Raw genomic sequence first — 27,778 nt, 5'->3', positions numbered from 1 at the left:
TCATCTTTAGGCAGATGACAATGCATCGAATAAAAGGCCTATCAAGAACAATTAGTGATCGCCTCCATTACTACAGAGTACAAAGTGGTACTGCTTTTGAGCTGGGTCCATCAAGTTGGCTAAGCATCATCACAATACAGCCCTTTTGCAACACTTCACAATACAACACTAAAAGTATACGTTCAAATCTTTGTGAGAAATACACAATTGTCCTTCTGTCAGCAAGCCATTAGCATGGGTTAACTATTTACATAACCAGTGGTAAACAAGTTTCGACAGGTAAGCTAAGCCACGTTTATATTTGCCAAGTAACACAATGCCACAGATGTCTCAAGTTAACCACAACAAATGTGTAAGCTAAACCCAAAAGAAGATAAAACTAGCTAACTAGCTACTAAACTATCTAGCTATAGGAAGAGATATGATTTTGTTCCACCTTACCGGTACAGCGGAAGTTTATAAATGAACCCGCCCCTTACCTGAACCAGGATGTAAAGTTTTAAACGAATCAGTGGGGCGAGAGAAAAATAACGAACTGGAGAAACTGCTCCACAAAAATCACTGAACTATCACTTTGTTAGTGAGCTACGTTTAAGCTGTGAGAGCCCTCTAAATGTAGAGATGTAGTTAACGTTAGCAAACACTTGCTTTGCTTTACAATCAGCAGGTGCACATCATCATTTCTTTCTGTCCAGCGAACTAGCATAGCTAGTCTAAATGTATGAACTAAACTTTTTTTTAAAGAAAGTGTAGATTCTCTTTAACAGGAGCTTTGACTGAACATCAAATAACTCCATAAAACAACTTTTAAATGAGCTTCTCGAAATGTTCCGCTAACTTAAGTGAGTCAGCTAGCTACAGTCAGTAGTTAGCCAACTTAAATGAGTCAGCTACTGTTCTATTTAGCTAACGTTAGCTAGCTGTTGCGATACAGAAAGTGATTTGCTAGCTAGCATGAACATGTTTCTGCATACTATTTTATTTTATTTCACCTTTATTTAACCAGGTAGGCCAGTTGAGAACAAGTTCTCATTTACAACTGCGACCTGGCCAAGATAAAGCAAAGCAGTGCGACACAAACAACAACATAGAGTTATACATGGAATAAACAAACGTACAGTCAATAACACAATATAAAAAAATATATATACAGTGTGTGCAAATGGGGTAAGATTATCCTACTACAAGGATACATTAATTTCATTAACTTGCATTGCACTTGCATTGTAACACTCTTATAGCTTAACCTGTTCAGATGTTTCAGTTAAACTACTTTTAAAGTTGAAAACAAGTCTTACTGGTACGAATTCACAAGGTTTTGGTTTTGGATGATACTCAGACAGAGGTGTCGCTTTAAAAACGATGTCACGTGACCAAGTGGGAGCGTTGTCAACATGGCGTTTCCCAGAAGTCGTCTGTTTTCTTTACGGACCATATCGTTGGGCATTTTGTTTTACTGTACGTATTGCCATTTCCAATTTGTTTTAGCAAATGATGTCGATAGTTGTGAAAGTCTACGCCTGGGACAATATCCTTTTACACGTGATTACTTGCAAATCACGAAAATATGACAGGGTTTGCACCCTAGCTAGCTAATGTTACCTGGCTAACTGACGTTAGCATGCATTCTCTTAGCTAGCTAGCAAACATAAGCCTGCATGTTGTGTACTTTTGGAAAACATAACTAATCAGATTTTGAAGCAGAAGAATAGTATAGTTATGTTGTCTCGTCTGTTCACCTGTCATCTTCCATGTAACGTTAACTCTTGGCAAGAGTCTTGTTTTTTTCATCAAGATGTGTTCTCGGGTCTTTATTGACAGCATGTGTAAGATAGATAACTAACGCTACTATTCTGTCAACCATTAATCATTGGTATGCATTTTTGTAATGTCATGTGGATATGTTCCTCAGGACGATGCTGATGACCGAATGGATGAATATACAGTACCAGTCAAAAGTTTGGACACGCCTACTCATGCCAGGGTTTTTCTTTAGTTTTACTACTTTTTTACATTGTAGAATAATAGTGAAGACATCAAAACTGTGAAATAACACATTTTATATTTGAGATTCTTCAAAGTAGCCACACTTTGCCTTGATGACAGCTTTGCACACTCTTGGCATTCTCTCAACCAGCTTCTTGAGGTAGTCACCTGGAATTCATTTAAATTAACATGTGTGCCTTGTTAAAAGTGAATTTCCTTCTTAATGTGTTTGAGCCAATGAGTTGTGTTGTGACAAGGTAAGGGAAGATAGCCCTATTTGGTAGATAGCCCTATTTGGTAAAAGATCAAGTCCATATTATGGCAAGAACAGCTCAAAAAAGCAGAGAAACAACAGTCCATTGTTACTTGATGAAATGAAGGTCAGTCGTTCTGGAAAATTTCAAGAACTTTGAAAGTTTCATCAAGTGCTATGATGAAACTGACTCTCATGAGGACCGCCACAGGAAAGGTAGAGTATAAGTTCATTAGAGTACCAGCCTCAGAAATTGCAGCCCAAATAAATGCTTCAGAGTTCAAGTAACAGACAAATCTCAACATCAACTGTTCAGAAGAGACTGTGTGAATCAGGCCTTTATGGTCGAATAGCTGCAAAGAAACTAGAGGTCGACCGATTATGATTTTTCAACACCGATACCGATTATTGGAGGATTTAAAAAAAGCCGATTAATCGTTCTTATTTTTTTTTATGTATTTGTAATAATGACAATTACAACAATACTGAATGAACACTTATTTTAACTTAATATAATACATCAATAAAATCAATTTAGCCTCAAATAAATAATGAAACATGTTCAATTTGGTTTAAATAATGCAAAAACAAAGTGTTGGAGAAGAAAGTAAAAGTGCAATATGTGCCATGTAAAAAAGCTAATGTTTAAGTTCCTTGCTCAGAACATGAAAATATGAAAGCTGGTGGTTCCTTTTAACATGAGTCTTCAATATTCCCAGGTAAGAAGTTTTAGGTTGTAGTTGTTATAGGAATTATTGGACTATTTCTCTCTGTACGATTTGTATTTTCATATACCTTTGACTATTGGATGTTCTTATAGGCACTTTAGTATTGCCAGTGTAACAGTATAGCTTCCATCCCTCTCCTCGCCCCTATCTGGGCTCGAACCAGGAACACATCGACAACAGCCACCCTCGAAGCAGCGTTACCCATGCAGAGCAAGGGGAACAACCACTCCAAGTCTTAGAGCGAGTGACGTTTGAAACGCCATTAGCGCGCACCCCACTAACTAGCTAGCCATTTCACATCGGTTACACCAGCCTAATCTCGGGAGTTGATAGGCTTGAAGTCATAAACAGCTCAATGCTTGAAGCATAGCAAAGAGCTGCTGGCAAAATGCACGAAAGTGCTATTTGAATGAATGCTTACGAGCCTGCTGCTGCCTACCACCGCTCAGTCAGACTGCTCTATCAAATCATAGACTTAATTATAACATAATAACACACAGAAATACGAGCCTTAGGTCATTAATATGGTCGAATCCGGAAACTATCATCTCGAAAACAAGACGTTTATTATTTTATTCTAACGGGTGGCATCCCTAAGTCTAAATATTCCTGTTACATTGCACAACCTTCAATGTTATGTCATAATTACGTAAAATTCTGGCAAATTAGGCGGCCCTAACTGTTGCATATACACTGACTGCGTGCAATGAACGCAAGAGAAGTGACACAATTTCACCTGGTTAATATTGCCTGCTAACCTGGATTTCTTTTAGCTAAATATGCAGGTTTAAAAATATATACTTCTGTGTATTGATTTTAAGAAATTTATTGATGTTTATGGTTAGGTACAACGATTTGTGCTTTTTTCGCAAATGCGCTTTTGTTAAATCATTCCCCGTTTGGCAAAGTTGGCTGTCTTTGTTAGGAAGAAATAGTCTTCACAGTTCGCAACGAGTCATGTTACCAGGCAATATTAACTAAATATGCAAGTTTAAAAATATATACTTGTGTATTGATGTTTATGGTTAGGTATACATTGGAGCAACGACAGTCCTTTTTCGCGAATACGCAAAGCATCAATTATATGCAACGCAGTACACGCTAGATAAACTAGTAATATCATCAACCATGTGTAGTTAACTAGTGATTATGATTGATTGATTGTTTTTTATAAGATAAGTTTAATGCTAGATAGCAACTTACCTTGGCTTCTTACTGCATTCGCGTAACAGGCATTCTCCTCGTGGAGTGCAATGTGATCAGATGGTTAGAGCATTGGACTAGTTAACTGTAAGGTTGCAAGATTAAATCCCCGAGCTGACAAGGTAAAAATCTGTCATTCTGCCCCTGAACAAGGCAGTTAACCCACCGTTCATAGGCCGTCATTGAAAATAAGAATGTGTTCTTAACTGTCTTGCCTAGTTAAATAAAGGTGTCAAAAATATATTTTAAAAAATCGGCCAAATCGGTGTCCAAAAATACAGATTTCCGATTGTTATGAAAACTTGAAATTGGCCCTAATTAATCAGCCATTCCGATTAATCGGTCGACCTCTAAAAGAAACTCCTACTAAAGGACACCCATAAGAAGAGGAGACTTGCTTGGGCCAAGAAACACGAGCAATGGACATTAGACCGGTGGAAATATGTCTTTTGGTCTGATGAATCAAAATGTGAGATTTTTTGGGTTGTAACCGCCATGTCTTTGTGAGACGCAGAGCAGGTGAACAGATCTCCATGTGTGGTTCCCACGTGAAGCATGGATGAGGAAGTGTGATGGTGTGGGGGTGCTTTGCTGGTGACACTGTCTGTGATTTATTTAGAATTCAAGGCACACTTAACCAGCATGGCTACCGCAGCATTCTGCAGCGATACACCATCCCATCTGGTTTGCACTTAGTGGGACTATCATTTGTTTTTCAACAGGACAATGACCCAAACACCTCCAGGCTGTGCAAGGATAATTTTTCCAAGAAGGCGCAGCGGTCTAAGGCACTGCATCTCAGTGATAAAGGCGTCACTACAGACCCTGGTTCGATTCGAGGCTGTATCACAACTAGCCGTGATTGGGAGTTCAGTAGGGCGGCGCATAATTGGCCCAGCGTCGTCCCGGTTTGGCCGGGGTAGGCCGTCATTGTAAATAAGAATTTGTTCTTAACTGACTTGTGTAGTGAAATAAAGGTTAAATAAGGGCTATTTTACCAAGAAGGAGAGTGATGGAGTGCTGCATCAGATGACCTGGCCTCCACAATCACCCGACCTCAACCCAATTGAGATGGTTTGGGATGAGTTGGACCACAGAGTGAAGGAAAAGCAGCCAACAAGTGCTCAGCATATGTGGGAACTCCTTCAAGACTGTTGGAAAAGCATTCCAGGTGAAGCTGGTTTAGAGAATGCCAAGCTTGTGCAAAGCTGTCATCAAGACAAATGGTGTCTACTTTGAAGAATCTAAAATATATTTTGATTTGTTTAACACTTTATATAGGTGTGTCAACTTTTGACTGGTACTGTATATCAACCTGACAAGCACAATTTGTTAGATATCATGTTAGATTATTTAATATTCTGTGGATGACAGTTGATATTTTGTTGTTGCCTTAATACTGTTCAAGTATATTTGTAAAGAACCAAGGATAGACGATGCCACTCAAGAACCTGAGAATTGCAAGGACATGATTGCTTGGGGTAAGTGGTTCTGGTTGAGTGAGGTATAATATACTGAAAGAAAGAAACATTTTAACGCAACATGTGATGTGTTGGTTTCATGAGCTTAAATAAAATATCCCAGAAATGTTCCATACGCACAAAAAGCTTATTTCTCTCAAATGTTGTGCATAAATTTGTTTACATCCCTGTTAGTGAGCATTTCTGCTTTGTCAAAATAATCCATCCAACTGACAGGTGTGGCATATCAAGAAGCTGATTAAACAGCATGATCATTACACAGATGCACCTTGTGCTGGGAACAATTAAAGGCCATTCTAAAATGTGCAGTTTTGGAACACAATACAATGCCACAGATGTCTCAAGTTGTGAGGGAGCGTCCAATTGGTATGCTGATTGCAGGATTGTCCACCAGAACTGTTGCCAGAGAATTTAATGTTAATTTCTCAACCATAAGTGTTGTTTTAGAGAATTTGGCATTACGTCCAATTGGCCTCACACCTGCAGAACACATATAACCACGCCAGCCCAGAACCCTCACATCCACTTTCTTCACCTGTGGGATGAGACCAACCACCCGGACAGGTGATGAAGCTGTGGGTTTGCACGGGGAAGCTCATCTTCGTGCTCGTCGTCCTCACCAGTGTCTTGACCTGACTGCAGTTTGGCATCATAACAGACTGCTCACCTTCAATGGCCACTGGCACACTGGAGAAGTGTGCTCTCCATGGATAAATCCCGGTTTCGACTGTCCCGGGCAGATGACAGACAGCATCGTGTGGTCGAGCGGTTTGCTGATGTCAACGTTGCGATCAAGAGTACCCCATGGTGGTGGTCAGATTAAGGTGTGGACAGGCATAAGCTACAGACAACAAACACAATTGAATTTTATCAATGGCAATTTGAATGCACAGAGATACCTTAACGAGATCCTGAGGCCCATTGTCGTGCCATTCATCGACCACCATCATTTCATGTTGCAGCATGATAATGCATGGCACAATGTCACAAGGATCTGTACACAATTCCTGGAAGCTGAAAATGTCCCAGTTCTTTCATTGCCTGCATATTTTTATTTTATTTATTTAGCCTTTATTTAACTAGGCTATTCAGTTAAAAGCAAATTCTTATTTACAATGACACCTACCGCAGAACAGTAGGTTAACTGCCTTGTTCAGGGGCAGAATGGCAGATTTCTACCTTGTCAGCTCGGGGATTCGATCCAGCAACTTTTCGGTTATTGGCCCAACACACTACCCACTAGGCTACCTGTCGCCAGACATGTCACCCATTGAGCATGTTTGGGATGCTCTGGATCAACATGTACGACAGCGTGTTCCAGTTCCCGTCAATATTCAGCAACTTCGCACAGCCATTGAAGAGGAGTGGGACAAAATTCCACTGGCCACAATCAACAGCCTGATCAACGCTATGTGAAGGAGATGTGTGCATGACACAAATGGTGGTCTCATCAGATACTGACTGTTTTTCTGATCCAAGCCCCTACTTTTTTATTTTATTGGTGTCTGTGACCAACAGATGCATACCTGTATACCCAGTCATGTGAAATCCATAGATTAGGGCCTAGTTAATGGATTTAAGTTGACTGATTTCCTTTAAATGAACTGTAACTCAGTAATCTTTGAATTTGTTGCATGTTGTGTTTATTTTTGTTCATTGTAATAATAATATGCCATTTAGCACCCACCATCTCAGATTGTTCTGAAATCGTTCCTGTAGTTAGATAAGCATTCCTGGAACATCATTTAAGTTAAAAAAAAGATTTGTATGATTCATTTAGTATTCAATAAATATAGTATGTTATGTTTTTCTAAGACATGAGGAATCCAAAGACATTTTTAGAAGCCACCCACGGACCGTGGGTGGTAACATCCATTGTGTTACGCAATACATTTCTAGATACTTTAGGATGATTTGAACATGAAGTGTGACAATGCTAATAGAGGGACCATTGACTTGCATTGGGTTTGTTCCACAAATGCTAAAAAGTTAGCATTTCAAACAGTGGCCAACAAAACCAAAGCATATGTTTCTGCCATACCTTGTCAACAGACAGTTTTCTTACCCTGTAAGCAATGTCATTTAGTAATTTGGGTGAACTATCCATTTAACATTGAGGGTGGGGGTTCGGGGGTCTTGAAACTTTAACTTAATAGTAGGAACAGCACCATCTAGTGGTCAGAATCCGGTAATATCCGGATGTAAGATGGGACATTAACCTAACAACTTAAATGACAAATTTCTCTGAACAGGGGTAAAAACAAACATCACCAAATTCCCTGGTAATACATTGAATAGTATGAAGAAACAACACTTAGAGCCGCAGCTCCATACTCCTGGTCAGACACAGAACTGATACTGTATACCAATTGTTGGGGTGGGGGGGTGGGTCCGTTGGTGGCTGTTGACCAATGTCTAACTCATTGTCAGAACAAAGTTAGGTCCAAAATCGGATGTTAGGGACTATATTTATTGAGTAGTATATGAATCCTAAAAATGTAGATGGCCAATTTGGATGCAATCAATGAGCTTAATGATTGCATGAATGCTAATCATATCTGTTTTTAACATAAATTATTTTAGAACAATCTTAGATGATGGGTGGTGAAATCCTCTTTTGTGCTTTTTGAGTTCGTACGATCATTAGTCTTTCATGCACACATTTTACGTACGGAAGGTCCCAGGAATAGAACCCACTATCCTGGTGTGGCAAGCGTCATGGTCTACCAACTGAGCTACAGAGGACCACCATAATGATTGGTTCTAATACTTTCTCCATCTATAAGTACTTTGGGAATTAGAATGTAGTTGACACAGTATATGCATGGAGGTACCACGTAGCCTAACTCAAATTGAAAGACTAATTTGCAGGGACGAGAAATTATAATAGGTAGCCCTAATAGGTCATTTAGGTCCTGGTTCTTAACTGTCATAATATTTTGTACTACTTTTATCAATGTGTATTTCCATCAGAATCTACACATTGGTCCCCACATAATTGCTTTTCTGTGTTGCTTTATGCTTAACCATCTGTTGTGGTTTTCAGTGGAATGCCTACCTGCTCCAAACGTCAGCTGCCGCTTGTCCAATGGGACAGAGTTTCGATTCAGCGGAGAGGAAGTGGGCTTTAACAAAAGCCTCCCTTGCAGGAATGTGTATGTACAGTACCAGACACTGTGGAAGTGTTGCACATGTACACCCAGTATGCCAAACATTAGGAACAATTTCCTAACATTGACTTGCACCACCCCCCTTTGCCCTTAGAACAGCCTTAATTTGTCGGGGCATGGACTCTACAAGGTGTCGAAAGTGTTCCACAGGGATGCTGACCCATGTTGACTCCAATGCTTCCCACAGTTGTCAAGTTGGCTGGATGTCCTTTGGGTGGCAGACCATTCTTGATACACACAGGAAACTGTTGAGCATGAAAAACCCAGTAACATTGCAGTTCTTGACACCATACCCCGTTTAAAGGCACTTGCATCTTTTGTCTTGACCTTTCACCCTCTGAGTGGCTCACACACACAATCCATGTCTCAATTGTCTAAAGGCTTAAACATCTGTCTTTAAGCCGTCTCCTCCCCTTCATCTACACTGATTTGAAGTGAATTTAATGCGTGACATCAATAAGGGGTCATAGCTTTCACCTGGTCAGTCGGTCATAGAAAGAGCAGGTGTTCTTAATGTTTTGTATAGGCTGTATCAGGGTTGTATTCATTAGGGCACACCATAGCAAAACGTTTTAGCTGTGATGACCCTGAACATGTTTTATTTTCAATTGATATTGATTAGGCTAAATCATATACCATCATATAGTTATGTGATGTTTTTGTACAAATGTGAAACATTATTGAACTGTTTTGAGCTAACATGTTATTTCCTTACAGGAGCGGTTACTCCTACAAAGTAGCGGTGGCCCTGTCGCTCTTCCTGGGATGGTTAGGAGCAGATCGCTTCTACCTGGGATACCCAGCTTTAGGTACAGTCTGACTGTTGTTATTGCTGTACACTCTCAACAACTGACATGGGGATGCAATGGATATTATATTTATAAGTATATTCATTTTCAAATCCTATCTGCTGCTAACATACCGGTCTAAATACAATGAAATATTTTCTTTGTAATTGTTTTTGTTAGAAAAGGAAGAACACATGTTGAAATGCATGACTAGCTACCCATTCATTTATTGGATTTATTTATCATGTTTTTTATATGAGACTTTGAAAAGATCTGCTGGTTTTGGACAGAAACACAACTTACATGTTTGTGGATTAGTATGAAGAAGACCATTTATCAGAGTTGAGCATTAATCAATGAAGCAGGTCTATAAGAAACAGAGGGTCACTACTTCCTGTGAGGACCTGAAAGAAACCACTATTACATGACATTATAAAACAGTGGTAAACCCAGACACTGGAGTGAAACACACTGCTGTTTCTTCCTCTTTTTGTCCCTTTCCTTTATTCTTGTTCTTAATTAGGCACCTGCAAGATTACCGTGGCTGGTGGCTGAAAGCCCTGCCTTGTTTTTTGGGGGGGATTTTAGTTTTTCCAACTAGCATGGAGTACTTTGGATCGCAGAGCCACACGGGCATGAGCCGGCTTTAGAGGCTGCACTGAGCAACACCTGGCCTGGTTTGGCACAGTTGGCTCGGGCATCACCATGGAACGGTGGGTTATTAAGTGGGCTTCTGCTTTGTAGATGAGCCACCCGACTGGCATCGTTTTTAAAAACGTCCACCCTGGAATCAACAAAGCTACCCCTGTTACCTCCCAATGGAGCAATTTACAATAGTGTTAACAATCATTTGGAGTAATTATGTTTTAATTACAAGAGTTGGCGATTCCATAATTTACCTGCAATTCAGTGTGTGTGTGTGTGTGTGTGTGTGTAGCAGTAGTCATTGCCCAGTAATGCAGTGAGTACGCTCAGACATGCAGTAGTGTCATCCCCGGGTCTACCTTGCAGTTATGTCGTAAGCTAGTGACAGTGTGAATGTTGACAGAATGATGTGTTTAGTTGAATGACCTGCTCGCCGTGCCCTGTGTTTTCATACATCCAATTCACACCCTCAGCTGCACACATTCATGTTTACTCTTCTTCACTGCTCCTCTCAACGATAAAGACCTGTTATTCCCAATCCTCAGTTGTTTTGGACACAAAGTTGACTTGGCACGATTTCCCTCTGAAAGCAAATCAAGCCGTAAACAACTGGGTTAGGGAGGGTTCTGGGATCGCGCCCAGGCTCTGTTGCAGTCGGCCGCAACCGGGAGGTTCGTGGGGCGACGCACAATTGGCCTAGCGTCGCGTCCGGGTTAGGGAGGGTTTGGCCGGTAGGGATATCCTTGTCTCATCGTGCTCCAGCGACTCCTGTGGCGGGCCGGGCGCAGTGCGCACTAACCAAGGGGGTCAGGTGCACGGTGCTTCCTCCGACACATTGGTGCGGCTGGCTTCCGGGTTGGAGGCGCGCTGTGTTAAAGAAGCAGTGCGGCTTGGTTGGGTTGTGCTTCGGAGGACGCATGGCTTTCGACCTTCGTCTCTCCCGAGCCCGTACGTGAGTTGTAGCGATGAGACAAGATAGTTATTACTAGCGATTGGATACCACGAAAATTGGGGAGAATTTTTTTTTTTTTAAAGCAGTAAACAACTAAACACCCAATACCCACATAGCCTCTCCACTCCGCCGCCCAGCAGTGAAAGCGTTCAATATCATTCACCTTTGCCTCGCAAGTTTCCCATTCAGCCACACATGGGCAAAGTTGGAACCGAACATGGGGAATAAACTGAAACCTTGCCCAGTCGCCTGGATTGGAGAGTTTTCATGTAAGCAACAAAGCGTCGCTCACACAATAGCTAGCAAATAATGATTAGGGGCACGTAGGGTTTTATTTACGCCAACTTTAAAGAGGCATGGAGTACCCTATAAAGCTTTATACCAGGTCTCTCCAACCCTGTTCCTGGAGAGCTACAGTCCTGTAGGTTTTCCACTCCAACCCTAATCTAGCACACCTGATTCTAATAATTAACAGGTTGAGAAGGTGAGTCAGGTTAGTTACAACTGGGGTTGGAGCGAAAACCTGCGGGAGGGTAGCTCTCCAGTAACACGGTTGGAGAGCCCTGGTGTAAACCTACAGGAGGGTACCTCTCCAGTAACACGGTTGGAGAGCCCTGGTGTAAACCTACAGGAGGGTAGCTCTCCAGTAACAGGGTTGGAGAGCCCTGGTGTAAACCTACAGGAGGGTAGCTCTCCAGTAACAGGGTTGGAGAGTGCTGGTGTAAACCTACAGGAGGGTAGCTCTCCAGTAACACGGTTGGAGAGCCCTGGTGTAAACCTACAGGAGGGTACCTCTCCAGTAACACGGTTGGAGAGCCCTGGTGTAAACCTACAGGAGGGTAGCTCTCCAGTAACAGGGTTGCAGAGCCCTGGTGTAAACCTACAGGAGGGTACCTCTCCAGTAACACGGTTGGAGAGCCCGGGTGTAAACCTACAGGAGGGTACCTCTCCAGTAACACGGTTGGAGAGCCCGGGTGTAAACCTACAGGAGGGTACCTCTCCAGTAACACGGTTGGAGAGCCCTGGTGTAAACCTACAGGAGGGTAGCTCTCCAGTAACATGGTTGGAGAGCCCTGGTGTAAACCTACAGGAGGGTACCTCTCCAGTAACACGGTTGGAGAGCCCTGGTGTAAACCTACAGGAGGGTACCTCTCCAGTAACAGGGTTGGAGAGCCCTGGTGTAAACCTACAGGAGGGTAGCTCTCCAGTAACACGGTTGGAGAGCCCTGGTGTAAACCTACAGGAGGGTAGCTCTCCAGTAACAGGGTTGGAGAGCCCTGGTGTAAACCTACAGGAGGGTACCTCTCCAGTAACATGGTTGGAGAGCCCTGGTGTAAACCTACAGGAGGGTACCTCTCCAGTAACACGGTTGGAGAGCCCTCCCTGATTTATACCCTATTTAACTCCAACATGTCTCTCTCTCTCTAGGGCTGCTCAAATTCTGCACAGTTGGCTTCTGTGGGATTGGGAGCTTGGTGGATTTCATGTTGATCTCAATGCAGGTGAGTGGCGTTCAGGGGACAGCTGTGGAACACAGAGCTGTTAAGTAATCCCTCTTATCTGTTGGTTATGTCTGTGAAGATGCTCTTTTCACAGTAACCATGAAAGGAATGGTTTATGTGGTGTGTTGATGACAAGGGTGGGTTAGGTCAGTATTTCCCTAATGTTGGGTAGAAGCTGACTCCTTTTGGGTCACAGCTGATGATTACATTGGTTGGCCACAAGACACAAAAGGTGAGTTGGGTTACACTGCAAAGTGAGTTAGGGAACAACTGTGATATCAGAATCGAATGGATTTCATACAAGTTTGATAATTGTAAGATTTCAAAACAACTTGCTCAATTTGGGCACAGACTAATGTATAAACAGTAGCTCTTTCTCCCACTAACAGTGATGGTAATCAAGGAAGTGGAGCACATTTTTTCATCACAGAGCAGACTGGGCTTTGCTACAATGGTCATGCTTCACACACTCCAATCAGAGTAAACCATGGAACATTGCGCAGAATCATAGCCAAGCCAGTCAGGAGGAGTGTGTGTGTGTGTGTGAATATCTGTTTGTATTCAGAGGGCACCTGTGTCTCAATCAGTGCAGCCGCAGCCCTCTGCTCTTCTCAGCACTAAGCTCTCTATAAATGGGGGTTAATGAGACTTGTTTGTTTTCGCAGAAGGACTTCTCTCCCCCTCGTTCCCCCAGGACCCCCCTAACCTGTTTAGTCCACAGAGCCTGACAGGGAGAGAAGCCAATCCATTTTTCATCCTGTTAGGGCCTCAGCTCACCCCTCTCCGTCCTCATTGGGGAACCAGTGTGGGAGCGGGAAGCCAAACATGGGTACTATTCACTAGGAACCAAAGTGTAGAGGGATCTAGCTAAACTTCCATCTGAAAATGTTTTGCTACTGCTCAAACAAGAAAACGCTCACCCAGGGGCGGTGCTCCTAGTAGCCGGGGACTTTAATGCAGGGAAACTTAAATCTGTTTAACCAAATTTCTATCAGCATGTGCAACCAGAAGGGAAAAAATTGACCCCCTCTACTCCACACACAGAGATGCATATAAAGCTCTCCCTCGCCATCCATTTGGTATATCTAACCACAATTCGATCCTCCTAATTCCTGCTTACAAGCAAAAATTAAAGCAGGAAGCACCAGTGACTCGAACAATAAAAAAAGTGGTCAGAGGAAGCGGATGCTAAGCTACAGGACTGTTTTATTAGCACAGACTGGAATATGTTCCAGGATTCCTCCGATGGCATTGAGGAGTACACCACATCTGTCATTGGCTTCATCAATAAGTGCATCGATGACGTCGTCCCCACAGTGACCGTACGTACATACCCCAACCAGAAGCCATGGATTACAGGCAACATCCGCACTGAGCTAAAGGCTAGAGCTGCCGCTTTCAAGGAGCGGGTCTCTAACCCGGACCCGCTATGCCCTCCGGCGAACCATCAAACAGGCAAAGCGTCAATACAGGACCAAGATTGAATCGTACTACAACAGCCCTGACGTTCGTTGGGTGTGGCAGGACTTGCAAACCATTACAGCCTACAAAGGGAAGCACAGCCGAGAGGTGCCCAGTGACACGAGCCTACCAGACGAGCTAAACTACTTATATGCTCGCTTCAAGGCAAATAACACTGAAACATGCATGGGAGCACCTGCTGTTCCGGGAGACTGTGTGATCACACTCTCCTCAGCCGATGTGAGTAAGACCTTTTAAACAAGTCAACATTCCCAAGGCCACAGGGCAAAATGGATTACCAGGACGTGTACTGTGAGCATGTGCTGACCAACTGGCAAGTGTCTTCACTGACATTTTCAACCTCTCCCTGTCCGAGTCTGTAATACCAACATGTTTTAAGCAGACCACCATAGTGCCTGTGCCCAAGAACACTAAGGTAACCTGCCTAAATGACTATTGACCTGTAGCACTCACGTCTGTAGCCATGAAGCGCTTTGAAAGGCTGGTCATGGCTCACATCAACACCATTATCCCAGAAACCCTAGACCCACTCCAATTTGCATACCGCCCCAACAGATCCACAGATGATGCAATCTCTATTGCACTCCACACTGCTCTTTCCCACCTGGACAAACGGAACACCTATGTGAGAATGCTATTCATTGACTACAGCTCAGCGTTCAGCACCATAGTGACCTCAAACCTCATCAATAAGCTAAGGACCCGGGGACTAAACACCTCCCTCTGCAACTGGATCCTGGACTTCCTGATGGGCCGCCCCCAGGTGGTAAGGGTAGGTAACAACACATCCGCCACGCTGATCCTCAACACAAGAGCCCCTCAGGGGTGCGTGCTCAGTCCCCTCCTATACTCCCTGTTCACCCACGACTGCATGGCCAGGCACGGCTACACCACCATCATTAAATTTGCCGATGACACAACAGTGGTAGGCCTGATCACCGACAACGATGAGACAGCTTATAGGGAGGAGGTCAGAGACCTGGCAGTGTGGTGCCAGGACAAGAACCTCTCCGTCAACGTGATCAAGACACAGTAGATGATTGTAAACTACAGGAAAAAGAGGACCAAGCACGCCCCCATTCTCATCGACGGGGCTGCAGTGGAGCAGGTTGAGGGCTTCAAGTTCCTTTGTGTCCACATCACCAACAAACTAACATGGTCCAAGCACACCAAGACAGTCGTGAAGAGGGCACGACAAAACCTATTCCCCTGCAGGAGAATGAAAAGATTTGGCATCTGTCCTCAGATTTTTTTTTTTTTTTTTTTTTTTTTTTTTACCACCGTTATTTTACCAGGTAAGTTGACTGAGAACACGTTCTCATTTGCAGCAACGACCTGGGGAATAGTTACAGGGGAGAGGAGGGGGATGAATGAGCCAATTGTAGATTCTCAAAAGGTTCTAAAGCTGCACCATCGAGAGCATCCTGACTCGTCGCATCACTGCCTGGTATGGCAACTGCTCGGTCTGCGACCGCAAGGCACTACAGAGGGTAGTGCAAACGGTCCAGTACATCACCGGGCCAAAGCTTCCTGCCATCTCTACCTCTATTGCACTCAACACTGCCTTTACCTACCTTGACAAAAGGAACACCTACGTGAGAACGCTATTCATTGACTACAGCTCAGCGTTCAACACCATAGTGTCCTCAAATCTCATCACTATGCTAAGGACCCTGGGACTAAACACCCCCCTCTGCAACTGGATTTGGCATGGGTCCTCAGATCCTCAAAGTTCTACAGCTCCAACATCGAGAGCATCCTGACTGTTTGCATCACTGCCAGGTATGGCAATTGCTCTGCCTCCGACCGCAAGGCACTACAGAGGGTAATGTGTATGGCCTAGTACATCACTGGGGCCAAGCTTCCTGCCGTCAAGGACCTCTATACCAGGCGGTGTCAGAGGAATGCCCTAAAAATTGTCAGAGACTCCAGCCACCCTACTCATAGACTGTTCTCTCTGCTACCGCATGGCAAGCGGTACCGGAGCGCCAAGTCGAGGTCCAATAGGCTTCTAAACAGCTTCTAACCCCAAGCCATAAGACTCCTGAACATCTAATCAAATGGCTACCCAGACTATTTGCATTGCCCCCCTATTTTACACCGCTGCTACTCTCTGTTGTTATCATCTATGCATAGTCACTTTAATAACTCTACCTACATGTACATACTTTAAACTAACCGGTGCCCCTGCACATTGACTCTTAACTTTTATTTCTTATTCTTATCCGTATTTTTTTTAAACTGTGGTGTTGGTTAGGGGCTCGTAAGTAAGCATTTCACTAAGGTCAACACCTGTTGTATTCGGCGCATGTGACTAATACAATTTGATTTGACTAATGAATACGACAAGCATCAGCATATAGAGCAAACCTTCAGATTTAACTCAGTCAACATGGTGGGATGTGTTTATAATGAAAAGTAGGCTTATTTGTTTGGGATTCATAGTTTTTTCCCCCCGTGTTAGTTTGTCATATAGACTAGTGGCGGTGTGTGTAGTTTTAGGACTGTATGCCTTCATCTTGAATTATATTTCAACCAAGGCCTATGCTGCTGGAGTCACCCTGTATCACATCTGAGACCAAAACACAAATTATAATACACCCTTCAAAGAAACAGAATACCCCTCTTCCTCTATTTACCCCCTTCCTCTTCCTCTCCAGTTCTACACTACATCCGACTGTGTAGCAGGCCTGTATAAATTTGCGATTTCATTTGAAAACGGCAGCAGCGTCCGTTCGGCCACTTTGATTAAACGAGGCGACCGTCACACTGTTTATTGTTCTCCTAATGTATTATTGAAGGGCCTGGGAGAGGAATGCTTTTAAGCTGCTTTGGCTGGCACGCCCCAGCGCAACACTTACATTCTCAATTAGATGTATACGCTGCGTCTGGGCTCTCTCACCTTTTATAAAGAGTGACACTTTTGATAAAGAGTTCTGCGTGTCCGGAGAACCCATTTAACCTTCGAGCGAGGCGCTGCCCTATATTTGAAAGGCTAACTATTGTGACTAAGCGCAATGTCGGAGCAGGCAAATGCATTTTTGAGAAGTTGAACTAATGAATAAATACCTGAGATTATTATTAATAGATTCTGGCTGGACGGGGCTAGATGAAAGGAGACCGGACAGCGTTTGTTTGAGGCTTCTCGCTCTCTCTCTATTGAAAGACCGAGGTCCACACCAGATGAATGATGTTGGGGAATTTTCCAATTTACTCTCAAACTGGGCAGAGGAGGAGCTAGACAGATGTGATAGATAGATGGAACGTGAACGGAGGGAGCTGTGTGTCAGGCATGGGATTAAAAAAATTCAAGGTAGTGGGTTTCCAGGCCGGCATACGTTGTTGTGAAAATCAAACCCACTTCTGAAAACCCGATCACTAAAGCCACTATCTGCTATGGATTAAATATAGGCTGGAATGCATCATAGTTGAGTGGTAGCCTAGCTGAAGTTGGTCTGGAGTCAGTAGGTGGAGTGCTGTTGGCCTGAAGTCCAGAAGGTGGAGTGCTGTTGGCCTGAAGTCCAGAAGGTGGAGTGCTGTTGGCCTGGAGTCAGTAGGTGGAGTGCTGTTGGCCTGGAGTCAGTAGGTGGAGTGCTGTTGGCCTGGAGTCAGTAGGTGGAGTGCTGTTGGCCTGGAGTCAGTAGGTGGAGTGCTGTTGGCCTGGAGTCAGTAGGTGGAGTGCTGTTGGCCTGGAGTCAGTAGGTGGAGTGCTGTTGGCCTGGAGTCAGTAGGTGGAGTGCTGTTGGTCAGTAGGTGGAGTGCTGTTGGTCAGTAGGTGGAGTGCTGTTGGTCAGTAGGTGGAGTGCTGTTGGCCTGGAGTCAGTAGGTGGAGTGCTGTTGGTCAGTAGGTGGAGTGCTGTTGGTCTGGAGTCAGTAGGTGGAGTGCTGTTGGTCTGGAGTCAGTAGGTGGAATGCTGTTGGTCTGGAGTCAGTAGGTGGAGTGCTGTTTGCCTGGAGTCAGTAGGTGGAGTGCTGTTTGCCTGGAGTCAGTAGGTGGAGTGCTGTTGGCCTGGAGTCAGTAGGTGGAGTGCTGTTGGCCTGGAGTCAGTAGGTGGAGTGCTGTTGGCCTGGAGTCAGTAGGTGGAGTGCTGTTGGTCTGGAGTCAGTAGGTGGAGTGCTGTTGGTCAGTAGGTGGAGTGCTGTTGGCCTGAAGTCCAGAAGGTGGAGTGCTGTTGGTCAGTAGGTGGAGTGCTGTTGGTCAGTAGGTGGAGTGCTGTTGGCCTGGAGTCAGTAGGTGGAGTGCTGTTGGTCTGGAGTCAGTAGGTGGAGTGCTGTTGGTCAGTAGGTGGAGTGCTGTTGGTCAGTAGGTGGAGTGCTGTTGGTCAGTAGGTGGAGTGCTGTTGGTCAGTAGGTGGAGTGCTGTTGGTCAGTAGGTGGAGTGCTGTTGGTCAGTAGGTGGAGTGCTGTTGGCCTGAAGTCCAGAAGGTGGAGTGCTGTTGGTCAGTAGGTGGAGTGCTGTTGGTCAGTAGGTGGAGTGCTGTTGGTCAGTAGGTGGAGTGCTGTTGGTCAGTAGGTGGAGTGCTGTTGGCCTGGAGTCAGTAGGTGGAGTGCTGTTGGTCTGGAGTCAGTAGGTGGAGTGCTGTTGGCCTGGAGTCAGTAGGTGGAGTGCTGTTGGCCTGGAGTCAGTAGGTGGAGTGCTGTTGGCCTGGAGTCAGTAGGTGGAGTGCTGTTGGTCAGTAGGTGGAGTGCTGTTGGTCAGTAGGTGGAGTGCTGTTGGTCAGTAGGTGGAGTGCTGTTGGCCTGGAGTCAGTAGGTGGAGTGCTGTTGGTCTGGAGTCAGTAGGTGGAGTGCTGTTGGCCTGGAGTCAGTAGGTGGAGTGCTGTTGGTCAGTAGGTGGAGTGCTGTTGGTCAGTAGGTGGAGTGCTGTTGGTCAGTAGGTGGAGTGCTGTTGGTCAGTAGGTGGAGTGCTGTTGGTCAGTAGGTGGAGTGCTGTTGGTCAGTAGGTGGAGTGCTGTTGGTCAGTAGGTGGAGTGCTGTTGGTCAGTAGGTGGAGTGCTGTTGGTCAGTAGGTGGAGTGCTGTTGGTCAGTAGGTGGAGTGCTGTTGGTCAGTAGGTGGAGTGCTGTTGGTCAGTAGGTGGAGTGCTGTTGGTCAGTAGGTGGAGTGCTGTTGGTCAGTAGGTGGAGTGCTGTTGGTCAGTAGGTGGAGTGCTGTTGGTCTGGAGTCAGTAGGTGGAGTGCTGTTGGTCTGGAGTCAGTAGGTGGAGTGCTGTTGGCCTGGAGTCAGTAGGTGGAGTGCTGTTGGTCTGGAGTCAGTAGGTGGAGTGCTGTTGGTCAGTAGGTGGAGTGCTGTTGGCCTGAAGTCCAGAAGGTGGAGTGCTGTTGGCCTGGAGTCAGTAGGTGGAGTGCTGTTGGTCTGGAGTCAGTAGGTGGAGTGCTGTTGGTCAGTAGGTGGAGTGCTGTTGGTCAGTAGGTGGAGTGCTGTTGGTCAGTAGGTGGAGTGCTGTTGGTCAGTAGGTGGAGTGCTGTTGGTCAGTAGGTGGAGTGCTGTTGGTCAGTAGGTGGAGTGCTGTTGGCCTGAAGTCCAGAAGGTGGAGTGCTGTTTGCCTGGAGTCAGTAGGTGGAGTGCTGTTGGCCTGGAGTCAGTAGGTGGAGTGCTGTTGGTCTGGAGTCAGTAGGTGGAGTGCTGTTGGTCAGTAGGTGGAGTGCTGTTGGCCTGAAGTCCAGAAGGTGGAGTGCTGTTGGCCTGGAGTCAGTAGGTGGAGTGCTGTTGGTCTGGAGTCAGTAGGTGGAGTGCTGTTGGTCTGGAGTCAGTAGGTGGAGTGCTGTTGGTCTGGAGTCAGTAGGTGGAGTGCTGTTGGTCTGGAGTCAGTAGGTGGAGTGCTGTTGGTCAGTAGGTGGAGTGCTGTTGGTCAGTAGGTGGAGTGCTGTTGGTCAGTAGGTGGAGTGCTGTTGGTCAGTAGGTGGAGTGCTGTTGGTCAGTAGGTGGAGTGCTGTTGGTCAGTAGGTGGAGTGCTGTTGGTCAGTAGGTGGAGTGCTGTTGGTCAGTAGGTGGAGTGCTGTTGGTCAGTAGGTGGAGTGCTGTTGGTCAGTAGGTGGAGTGCTGTTGGTCAGTAGGTGGAGTGCTGTTGGTCAGTAGGTGGAGTGCTGTTGGTCAGTAGGTGGAGTGCTGTTGGTCAGTAGGTGGAGTGCTGTTGGTCAGTAGGTGGAGTGCTGTTGGTCAGTAGGTGGAGTGCTGTTGGTCAGTAGGTGGAGTGCTGTTGGTCAGTAGGTGGAGTGCTGTTGGTCTGGAGTCAGTAGGTGGAGTGCTGTTGGCCTGGAGTCAGTAGGTGGAGTGCTGTTTGCCTGGAGTCAGTAGGTGGAGTGCTGTTGGCCTGGAGTCAGTAGGTGGAGTGCTGTTGGCCTGGAGTCAGTAGGTGGAGTGCTGTTGGTCAGTAGGTGGAGTGCTGTTGGCCTGAAGTCCAGAAGGTGGAGTGCTGTTGGCCTGGAGTCAGTAGGTGGAGTTCTGTTGGTCTGGAGTCAGTAGGTGGAGTGCTGTTGGTCTGGAGTCAGTAGGTGGAGTGCTGTTGGTCTGGAGTCAGTAGGTGGAGTGCTGTTGGTCAGTAGGTGGAGTGCTGTTGGTCAGTAGGTGGAGTGCTGTTGGTCAGTAGGTGGAGTGCTGTTGGTCAGTAGGTGGAGTGCTGTTGGTCTGGAGTCAGTAGGTGGAGTGCTGTTGGTCTGGAGTCAGTAGGTGGAGTGCTGTTGGTCTGGAGTCAGTAGGTGGAGTGCTGTTGGTCTGGAGTCAGTAGGTGGAGTGCTGTTGGCCTGGAGTCAGTAGGTGGAGTGCTGTTTGCCTGGAGTCAGTAGGTGGAGTGCTGTTGGCCTGGAGTCAGTAGGTGGAGTGCTGTTGGCCTGGAGTCAGTAGGTGGAGTGCTGTTGGTCAGTAGGTGGAGTGCTGTTGGCCTGAAGTCCAGAAGGTGGAGTGCTGTTGGCCTGGAGTCAGTAGGTGGAGTTCTGTTGGTCTGGAGTCAGTAGGTGGAGTGCTGTTGGTCTGGAGTCAGTAGGTGGAGTGCTGTTGGTCTGGAGTCAGTAGGTGGAGTGCTGTTGGTCAGTAGGTGGAGTGCTGTTGGTCAGTAGGTGGAGTGCTGTTGGTCAGTAGGTGGAGTGCTGTTGGTCAGTAGGTGGAGTGCTGTTGGTCTGGAGTCAGTAGGTGGAGTGCTGTTGGTCTGGAGTCAGTAGGTGGAGTGCTGTTGGTCTGGAGTCAGTAGGTGGAGTGCTGTTGGTCAGTAGGTGGAGTGCTGTTGGTCAGTAGGTGGAGTGCTGTTGGTCAGTAGGTGGAGTGCTGTTGGTCAGTAGGTGGAGTGCTGTTGGTCAGTAGGTGGAGTGCTGTTGGTCAGTAGGTGGAGTGCTGTTGGTCAGTAGGTGGAGTGCTGTTGGTCAGTAGGTGGAGTGCTGTTGGTCAGTAGGTGGAGTGCTGTTGGTCAGTAGGTGGAGTGCTGTTGGTCAGTAGGTGGAGTGCTGTTGGTCAGTAGGTGGAGTGCTGTTGGTCAGTAGGTGGAGTGCTGTTGGTCTGGAGTCAGTAGGTGGAGTGCTGTTGGTCAGTAGGTGGAGTGCTGTTGGTCTGGAGTCAGTAGGTGGAGTGCTGTTGGTCTGGAGTCAGTAGGTGGAGTGCTGTTGGTCTGGAGTCAGTAGGTGGAGTGCTGTTGGCCTGCAGTCAGTAGGTGGAGTGCTGTTGGCCTGCAGTCAGTAGGTGGAGTGCTGTTGGCCTGGAGTCAGTAGGTGGAGTGCTGTTGGTCAGTAGGTGGAGTGCTGTTGGCCTGGAGTCAGTAGGTGGAGTGCTGTTGGCCTGGAGTCAGTAGGTGGAGTGCTGTTGGCCTGGAGTCAGTAGGTGGAGTGCTGTTGGTCAGTAGGTGGAGTGCTGTTGGTCAGTAGGTGGAGTGCTGTTGGTCAGTAGGTGGAGTGCTGTTGGTCAGTAGGTGGAGTGCTGTTGGTCAGTAGGTGGAGTGCTGTTGGTCAGTAGGTGGAGTGCTGTTGGCCTGAAGTCCAGAAGGTGGAGTGCTGTTTGCCTGGAGTCAGTAGGTGGAGTGCTGTTGGCCTGAAGTCCAGAAGGTGGAGTGCTGTTGGCCTGGAGTCAGTAGGTGGAGTGCTGTTGGTCTGGAGTCAGTAGGTGGAGTGCTGTTGGTCTGGAGTCAGTAGGTGGAGTGCTGTTGGTCTGGAGTCAGTAGGTGGAGTGCTGTTGGTCTGGAGTCAGTAGGTGGAGTGCTGTTGGTCAGTAGGTGGAGTGCTGTTGGTCAGTAGGTGGAGTGCTGTTGGTCAGTAGGTGGAGTGCTGTTGGTCAGTAGGTGGAGTGCTGTTGGTCAGTAGGTGGAGTGCTGTTGGTCAGTAGGTGGAGTGCTGTTGGTCAGTAGGTGGAGTGCTGTTGGTCAGTAGGTGGAGTGCTGTTGGTCAGTAGGTGGAGTGCTGTTGGTCAGTAGGTGGAGTGCTGTTGGTCAGTAGGTGGAGTGCTGTTGGTCAGTAGGTGGAGTGCTGTTGGTCAGTAGGTGGAGTGCTGTTGGTCAGTAGGTGGAGTGCTGTTGGTCAGTAGGTGGAGTGCTGTTGGTCAGTAGGTGGAGTGCTGTTGGTCTGGAGTCAGTAGGTGGAGTGCTGTTGGCCTGGAGTCAGTAGGTGGAGTGCTGTTTGCCTGGAGTCAGTAGGTGGAGTGCTGTTGGCCTGGAGTCAGTAGGTGGAGTGCTGTTGGCCTGGAGTCAGTAGGTGGAGTGCTGTTGGTCAGTAGGTGGAGTGCTGTTGGCCTGAAGTCCAGAAGGTGGAGTGCTGTTGGCCTGGAGTCAGTAGGTGGAGTTCTGTTGGTCTGGAGTCAGTAGGTGGAGTGCTGTTGGTCTGGAGTCAGTAGGTGGAGTGCTGTTGGTCTGGAGTCAGTAGGTGGAGTGCTGTTGGTCAGTAGGTGGAGTGCTGTTGGTCAGTAGGTGGAGTGCTGTTGGTCAGTAGGTGGAGTGCTGTTGGTCAGTAGGTGGAGTGCTGTTGGTCTGGAGTCAGTAGGTGGAGTGCTGTTGGTCTGGAGTCAGTAGGTGGAGTGCTGTTGGTCTGGAGTCAGTAGGTGGAGTGCTGTTGGCCTGGAGTCAGTAGGTGGAGTGCTGTTTGCCTGGAGTCAGTAGGTGGAGTGCTGTTGGCCTGGAGTCAGTAGGTGGAGTGCTGTTGGCCTGGAGTCAGTAGGTGGAGTGCTGTTGGTCAGTAGGTGGAGTGCTGTTGGCCTGAAGTCCAGAAGGTGGAGTGCTGTTGGCCTGGAGTCAGTAGGTGGAGTTCTGTTGGTCTGGAGTCAGTAGGTGGAGTGTTGTTGGTCTGGAGTCAGTAGGTGGAGTGCTGTTGGTCTGGAGTCAGTAGGTGGAGTGCTGTTGGTCAGTAGGTGGAGTGCTGTTGGTCAGTAGGTGGAGTGCTGTTGGTCAGTAGGTGGAGTGCTGTTGGTCAGTAGGTGGAGTGCTGTTGGTCAGTAGGTGGAGTGCTGTTGGTCTGGAGTCAGTAGGTGGAGTGCTGTTGGTCTGGAGTCAGTAGGTGGAGTGCTGTTGGTCTGGAGTCAGTAGGTGGAGTGCTGTTGGTCAGTAGGTGGAGTGCTGTTGGTCAGTAGGTGGAGTGCTGTTGGTCAGTAGGTGGAGTGCTGTTGGTCAGTAGGTGGAGTGCTGTTGGTCAGTAGGTGGAGTGCTGTTGGTCAGTAGGTGGAGTGCTGTTGGTCAGTAGGTGGAGTGCTGTTGGTCAGTAGGTGGAGTGCTGTTGGTCAGTAGGTGGAGTGCTGTTGGTCAGTAGGTGGAGTGCTGTTGGTCAGTAGGTGGAGTGCTGTTGGTCAGTAGGTGGAGTGCTGTTGGTCAGTAGGTGGAGTGCTGTTGGTCTGGAGTCAGTAGGTGGAGTGCTGTTGGTCAGTAGGTGGAGTGCTGTTGGTCTGGAGTCAGTAGGTGGAGTGCTGTTGGTCTGGAGTCAGTAGGTGGAGTGCTGTTGGTCTGGAGTCAGTAGGTGGAGTGCTGTTGGCCTGCAGTCAGTAGGTGGAGTGCTGTTGGCCTGCAGTCAGTAGGTGGAGTGCTGTTGGCCTGGAGTCAGTAGGTGGAGTGCTGTTGGTCAGTAGGTGGAGTGCTGTTGGCCTGGAGTCAGTAGGTGGAGTGCTGTTGGCCTGGAGTCAGTAGGTGGAGTGCTGTTGGCCTGGAGTCAGTAGGTGGAGTGCTGTTGGTCAGTAGGTGGAGTGCTGTTGGTCAGTAGGTGGAGTGCTGTTGGTCTGGAGTCAGTAGGTGGAGTGCTGTTGGCCTGGAGTCAGTAGGTGGAGTGCTGTTGGCCTGGAGTCAGTAGGTGGAGTGCTGTTGGTCAGTAGGTGGAGTGCTGTTGGTCAGTAGGTGGAGTGCTGTTGGTCTGGAGTCAGAAGGTGGAGTGCTGTTGGTCAGTAGGTGGAGTGCTGTTGGCCTGGAATCAGAAGGTGGAGTGCTGTCACTGGTCCCCCTCAGCTGTGATTGCCAGATATGTGTTACCTGCTGTACCCAGGATTTCACCGTCTGTACCCTAATGTCTTTTCTCGTTTCTTCCTTTAGATTGTGGGTCCGTCAGATAAGTCTGACTACATAGTGGACTACTACGGTGCCAGACTCACACGCCTCTCCATCACCAATGAGACTTACAGAAGAACCCAGATGTCTCCCTGAAGGTAACTACACTAGTAACGTGTTAGTTAGATAGACAATAGGCTTTGGTGAGTCATTCACTGTGTAATTGTGGAAACTCAGAACTAAAATTGTATGTAACATCATCAGCTACCATTTACATGTTCTCTGTGTACAAAACATTAGGAACACCTTCCTAATATTGAGTTGCACCCCCTTTTGCCGACAGAACAGCCTCAATTGGTCGGGGCATGAACTCTACAAGGTGTCGAAAGCGTTCCACAGGGATGCTGGCCCATGTTGACGCCTAATGCTTCTCACTGTTGTCAAGTTGGCTGGATGTCCTTTGGGTGGTGGAACATTCTTGATACACACAGGAAACTGTTGAGCGTGAAAAACCCAGTAGTGTTGCAGTACTTGACACACTCATACCGGTGCACCTACTACCATACCCCGTTCAAAGGCACAATCTTTTGTCTTGCCCATGCACCCTCTGAATGGCACACATACATGTCTAAAGGCTTAAAAATCCTTCTTTAACCCGTCTCCTCCCCTTCATCTACACTGATTGAAGTGGATTTAACAAGTGACATCAATAAGGGATCATCGCTTTCTTTTTCTACCCCCTTTTTCTCCCCAATTTCGTGGTATCCAATTGCTACAGTCTTGTCTCATCGCTGCAACTCCTGTACAGACTCAGGAGAGGCGAAGGTCGAGAGCCATGCGTCCTCCGAAACACAACCAAGCCGCACTGCTTCTTGACACAATGCCCACTTAACCCGGAAGCCAGCCGCACCAATGTGTCGGAGGAAACACCGTACACCTGGTGATCTGATCAGCGTGCACTGCGCCCGGCCCGCCACAGGAGTCGCTAGTGCGCGATGAGACAAGGATATCCCTGCCGGCCAAACCCTCCCCTAACCCGGACGACGCTGGGCCAATTGTGCGCCGCCCCATGGGCCTCCCGGTCGCGGCCGGCTGCGACAGAGCCTGGGCTCGAACCCATCATTTAAGGTGGCACAGCTAGCACTGCGATGTAGTGCCTTAGACCACTGCGCCACCCGGGAGTTCCTATGGGATCATAGCTTTCACTTGGATTCACCTGGTTAGTCTATTGTTTTGTACACTAAACGTATGTTACGTAGTCTGTCCACAAATGATTATTCACTATGTAACAGTTTGTATGTCTTTCCACCTACCCCTGTACTAATGTCAATTTCATTGTCTAATTATTACATCTGTATAGGGTTGCGAAATTCTCTAACTTTCAATAAATGCCCTGGTTTTCCAGATATCGTGGCTGGAGGATTCTGGATTTCCTGCTTATTACCTCATAATTCTGTGAATCCTCCAACCGGGATTTCAGGGAAACCAGGGAATCTATTGAAAAGGCGCAACACTCTCTAGTTTTATTAGACAAGTTTAAAAGATTGGTGTTTTGGCCTTCTACATCTTTCCAATCTATTGAACGTTCCCAGAAATTAGCAACCCAATATCTGTCGTTCTGCCCCTGAACAAGGCAGTTAACCCACTGTTTCTAGGACGTCATTGTAAATAAGAATTTGTTCTTAACTGACTTGCCGAGTTAAATAAAAAAATACAAAATGACATGTACACAGTCAAGTGGAAAGACAAACTCTGAACGTCTCTAACACTAAAAGTGAACCAGATCCCAAGGTTGTGTGGTTTTGCACCACTCTGTAGCTTGTATGACCTATGGGGGGTAAAGGCAAACACCCAGTCAAGGACAACTTGGCCTATCCATGGATATGGACCCCCCCCCCCCCCCCCCCCCTCTCTCTCTGGTACTCTAGGACGGACCTTCTACCCTGGGGAGGGAATTTTTAAATGTCAGCCTGCTAAGTAAATGTTTGGGGAGGGTGGCACTTCAGGACTGAGGGGGAAAAGGGTCGTGAGAGTGCAGTTATTATACCTGGCATAGGCGTCCCTCGTCGGTTGAGCTCTACCACAGAGCAACGAGAGTCACACACCCTTTCACACAGTTTGTCAACAACAACAAAATATCTACATTTTTAAATCTCCCAAGATTTCAGCTCTCCCCACTCTCTGTTTTCTATGGCTCCTTTGTCTCTGGTTAGCATTATAGAAGCTGCAGTGTGTTTGTGGTGACGGGGGTGTTTGGTTCAATTATACACATGTGGAGTCCATTACAAGCCCTTGAGTGTTTACGCTCAGACAAATAGAGAGAGCGATGAAATCTTCATCCACACCTCTACAGTTCTTCAGTCTCTCAGTCCTTCATTTTACTGCATGTATCTCAGGGCCACATAACAATGTAACACTGACTGCCTCGAGTATCCAAGTTCAACTGTTTACGACCTGTTTTCTCTCGTTTCAGGACCAAAGTGAAAAACAACTATCGTTACCCTCAACCCTGTCATGTCAATTATGCCGCTCTTTTTGGGATATTTTTCACTTGATCATTCTGACACACGGACACTAAGACCATCCCAGTCAACACATTGATCATTGATCCTGTCTGCATGTACCCCAATGTGGTGAAGCTTGGCTTTTTAAAATGGGTACTCTTAAGAGTGAAGGCTTCATTTTGGTTTAGACTTTACCCAGCATCTCTTTAGTCTTTCCTTCATTCTTTGTGACCTTCATTCCTTGCCGCCTCCTCAAAACACATTTGAAAAGATCAGGGGAGATGAGGATAGAGGTTGCAAATGAATCAAGCAAAAACGTTGTATATTTACCTGTGGTCACCAGCTCAGGTCCTGGAGCGTTAGAGTAGTACAGACCTTTGTTCCAACCCAGCATTATCACACCCTGTAGCTCTCCAGGACCAAGGACTTGATGACCACCGCCATAGAGCTTCAAGTCATCGTTATACTCCTATAAGAATCTATAATCTGCACTGAGAACAGTATTCTGGAAATATGTTATCTATTGCGTTATTTGAGTAAGTCTGGCAGCAAGGAAACTATTTATGTTCTGTATGACTGTTTTGTTGATTTGTCATTAGCGATTTATTTTTAATTTTTTTTGTAATAAAAAATTATTTTATGAAAATGGA

At 46.6% G+C, this 27,778-nt stretch overlaps 2 protein-coding genes across 2 annotated transcripts in view; one reads left to right on the top strand and one right to left on the bottom strand.

The window, feature by feature from the left end:
* The window catches only part of LOC129867588 (inaD-like protein), a 203,173-nt gene extending 201,812 nt beyond the window's left edge, over positions 1-1,361 (bottom strand). Inside the window, exon 1 of the mRNA XM_055941092.1 lies at positions 1,299-1,361. The gene's annotated coding sequence lies outside the window, so the exon portion shown is untranslated. The remainder of the gene's footprint in view (positions 1-1,298) is intronic.
* Positions 1,358-27,778, top strand: tm2d1 (TM2 domain containing 1). The gene is made up of 7 exons (XM_055941093.1): positions 1,358-1,528; positions 5,578-5,651; positions 8,698-8,806; positions 9,539-9,630; positions 12,635-12,708; positions 24,670-24,782; positions 27,098-27,778. The coding sequence occupies exons 1-6, from the start codon at positions 1,395-1,397 to the stop codon at positions 24,778-24,780; spliced, it is 594 nt and encodes a 197-aa protein (XP_055797068.1). The 5' UTR covers positions 1,358-1,394; the 3' UTR covers positions 24,781-24,782; positions 27,098-27,778.

This window comes from Salvelinus fontinalis, chromosome 12, assembly GCF_029448725.1.
Source record: "Salvelinus fontinalis isolate EN_2023a chromosome 12, ASM2944872v1, whole genome shotgun sequence".
NCBI classification, from domain to species: Eukaryota; Metazoa; Chordata; class Actinopteri; order Salmoniformes; family Salmonidae; genus Salvelinus; species Salvelinus fontinalis.
Note: the sequence above shows the minus strand (reverse complement) of the source record. Positions and strands in the feature narration are given on the sequence as shown.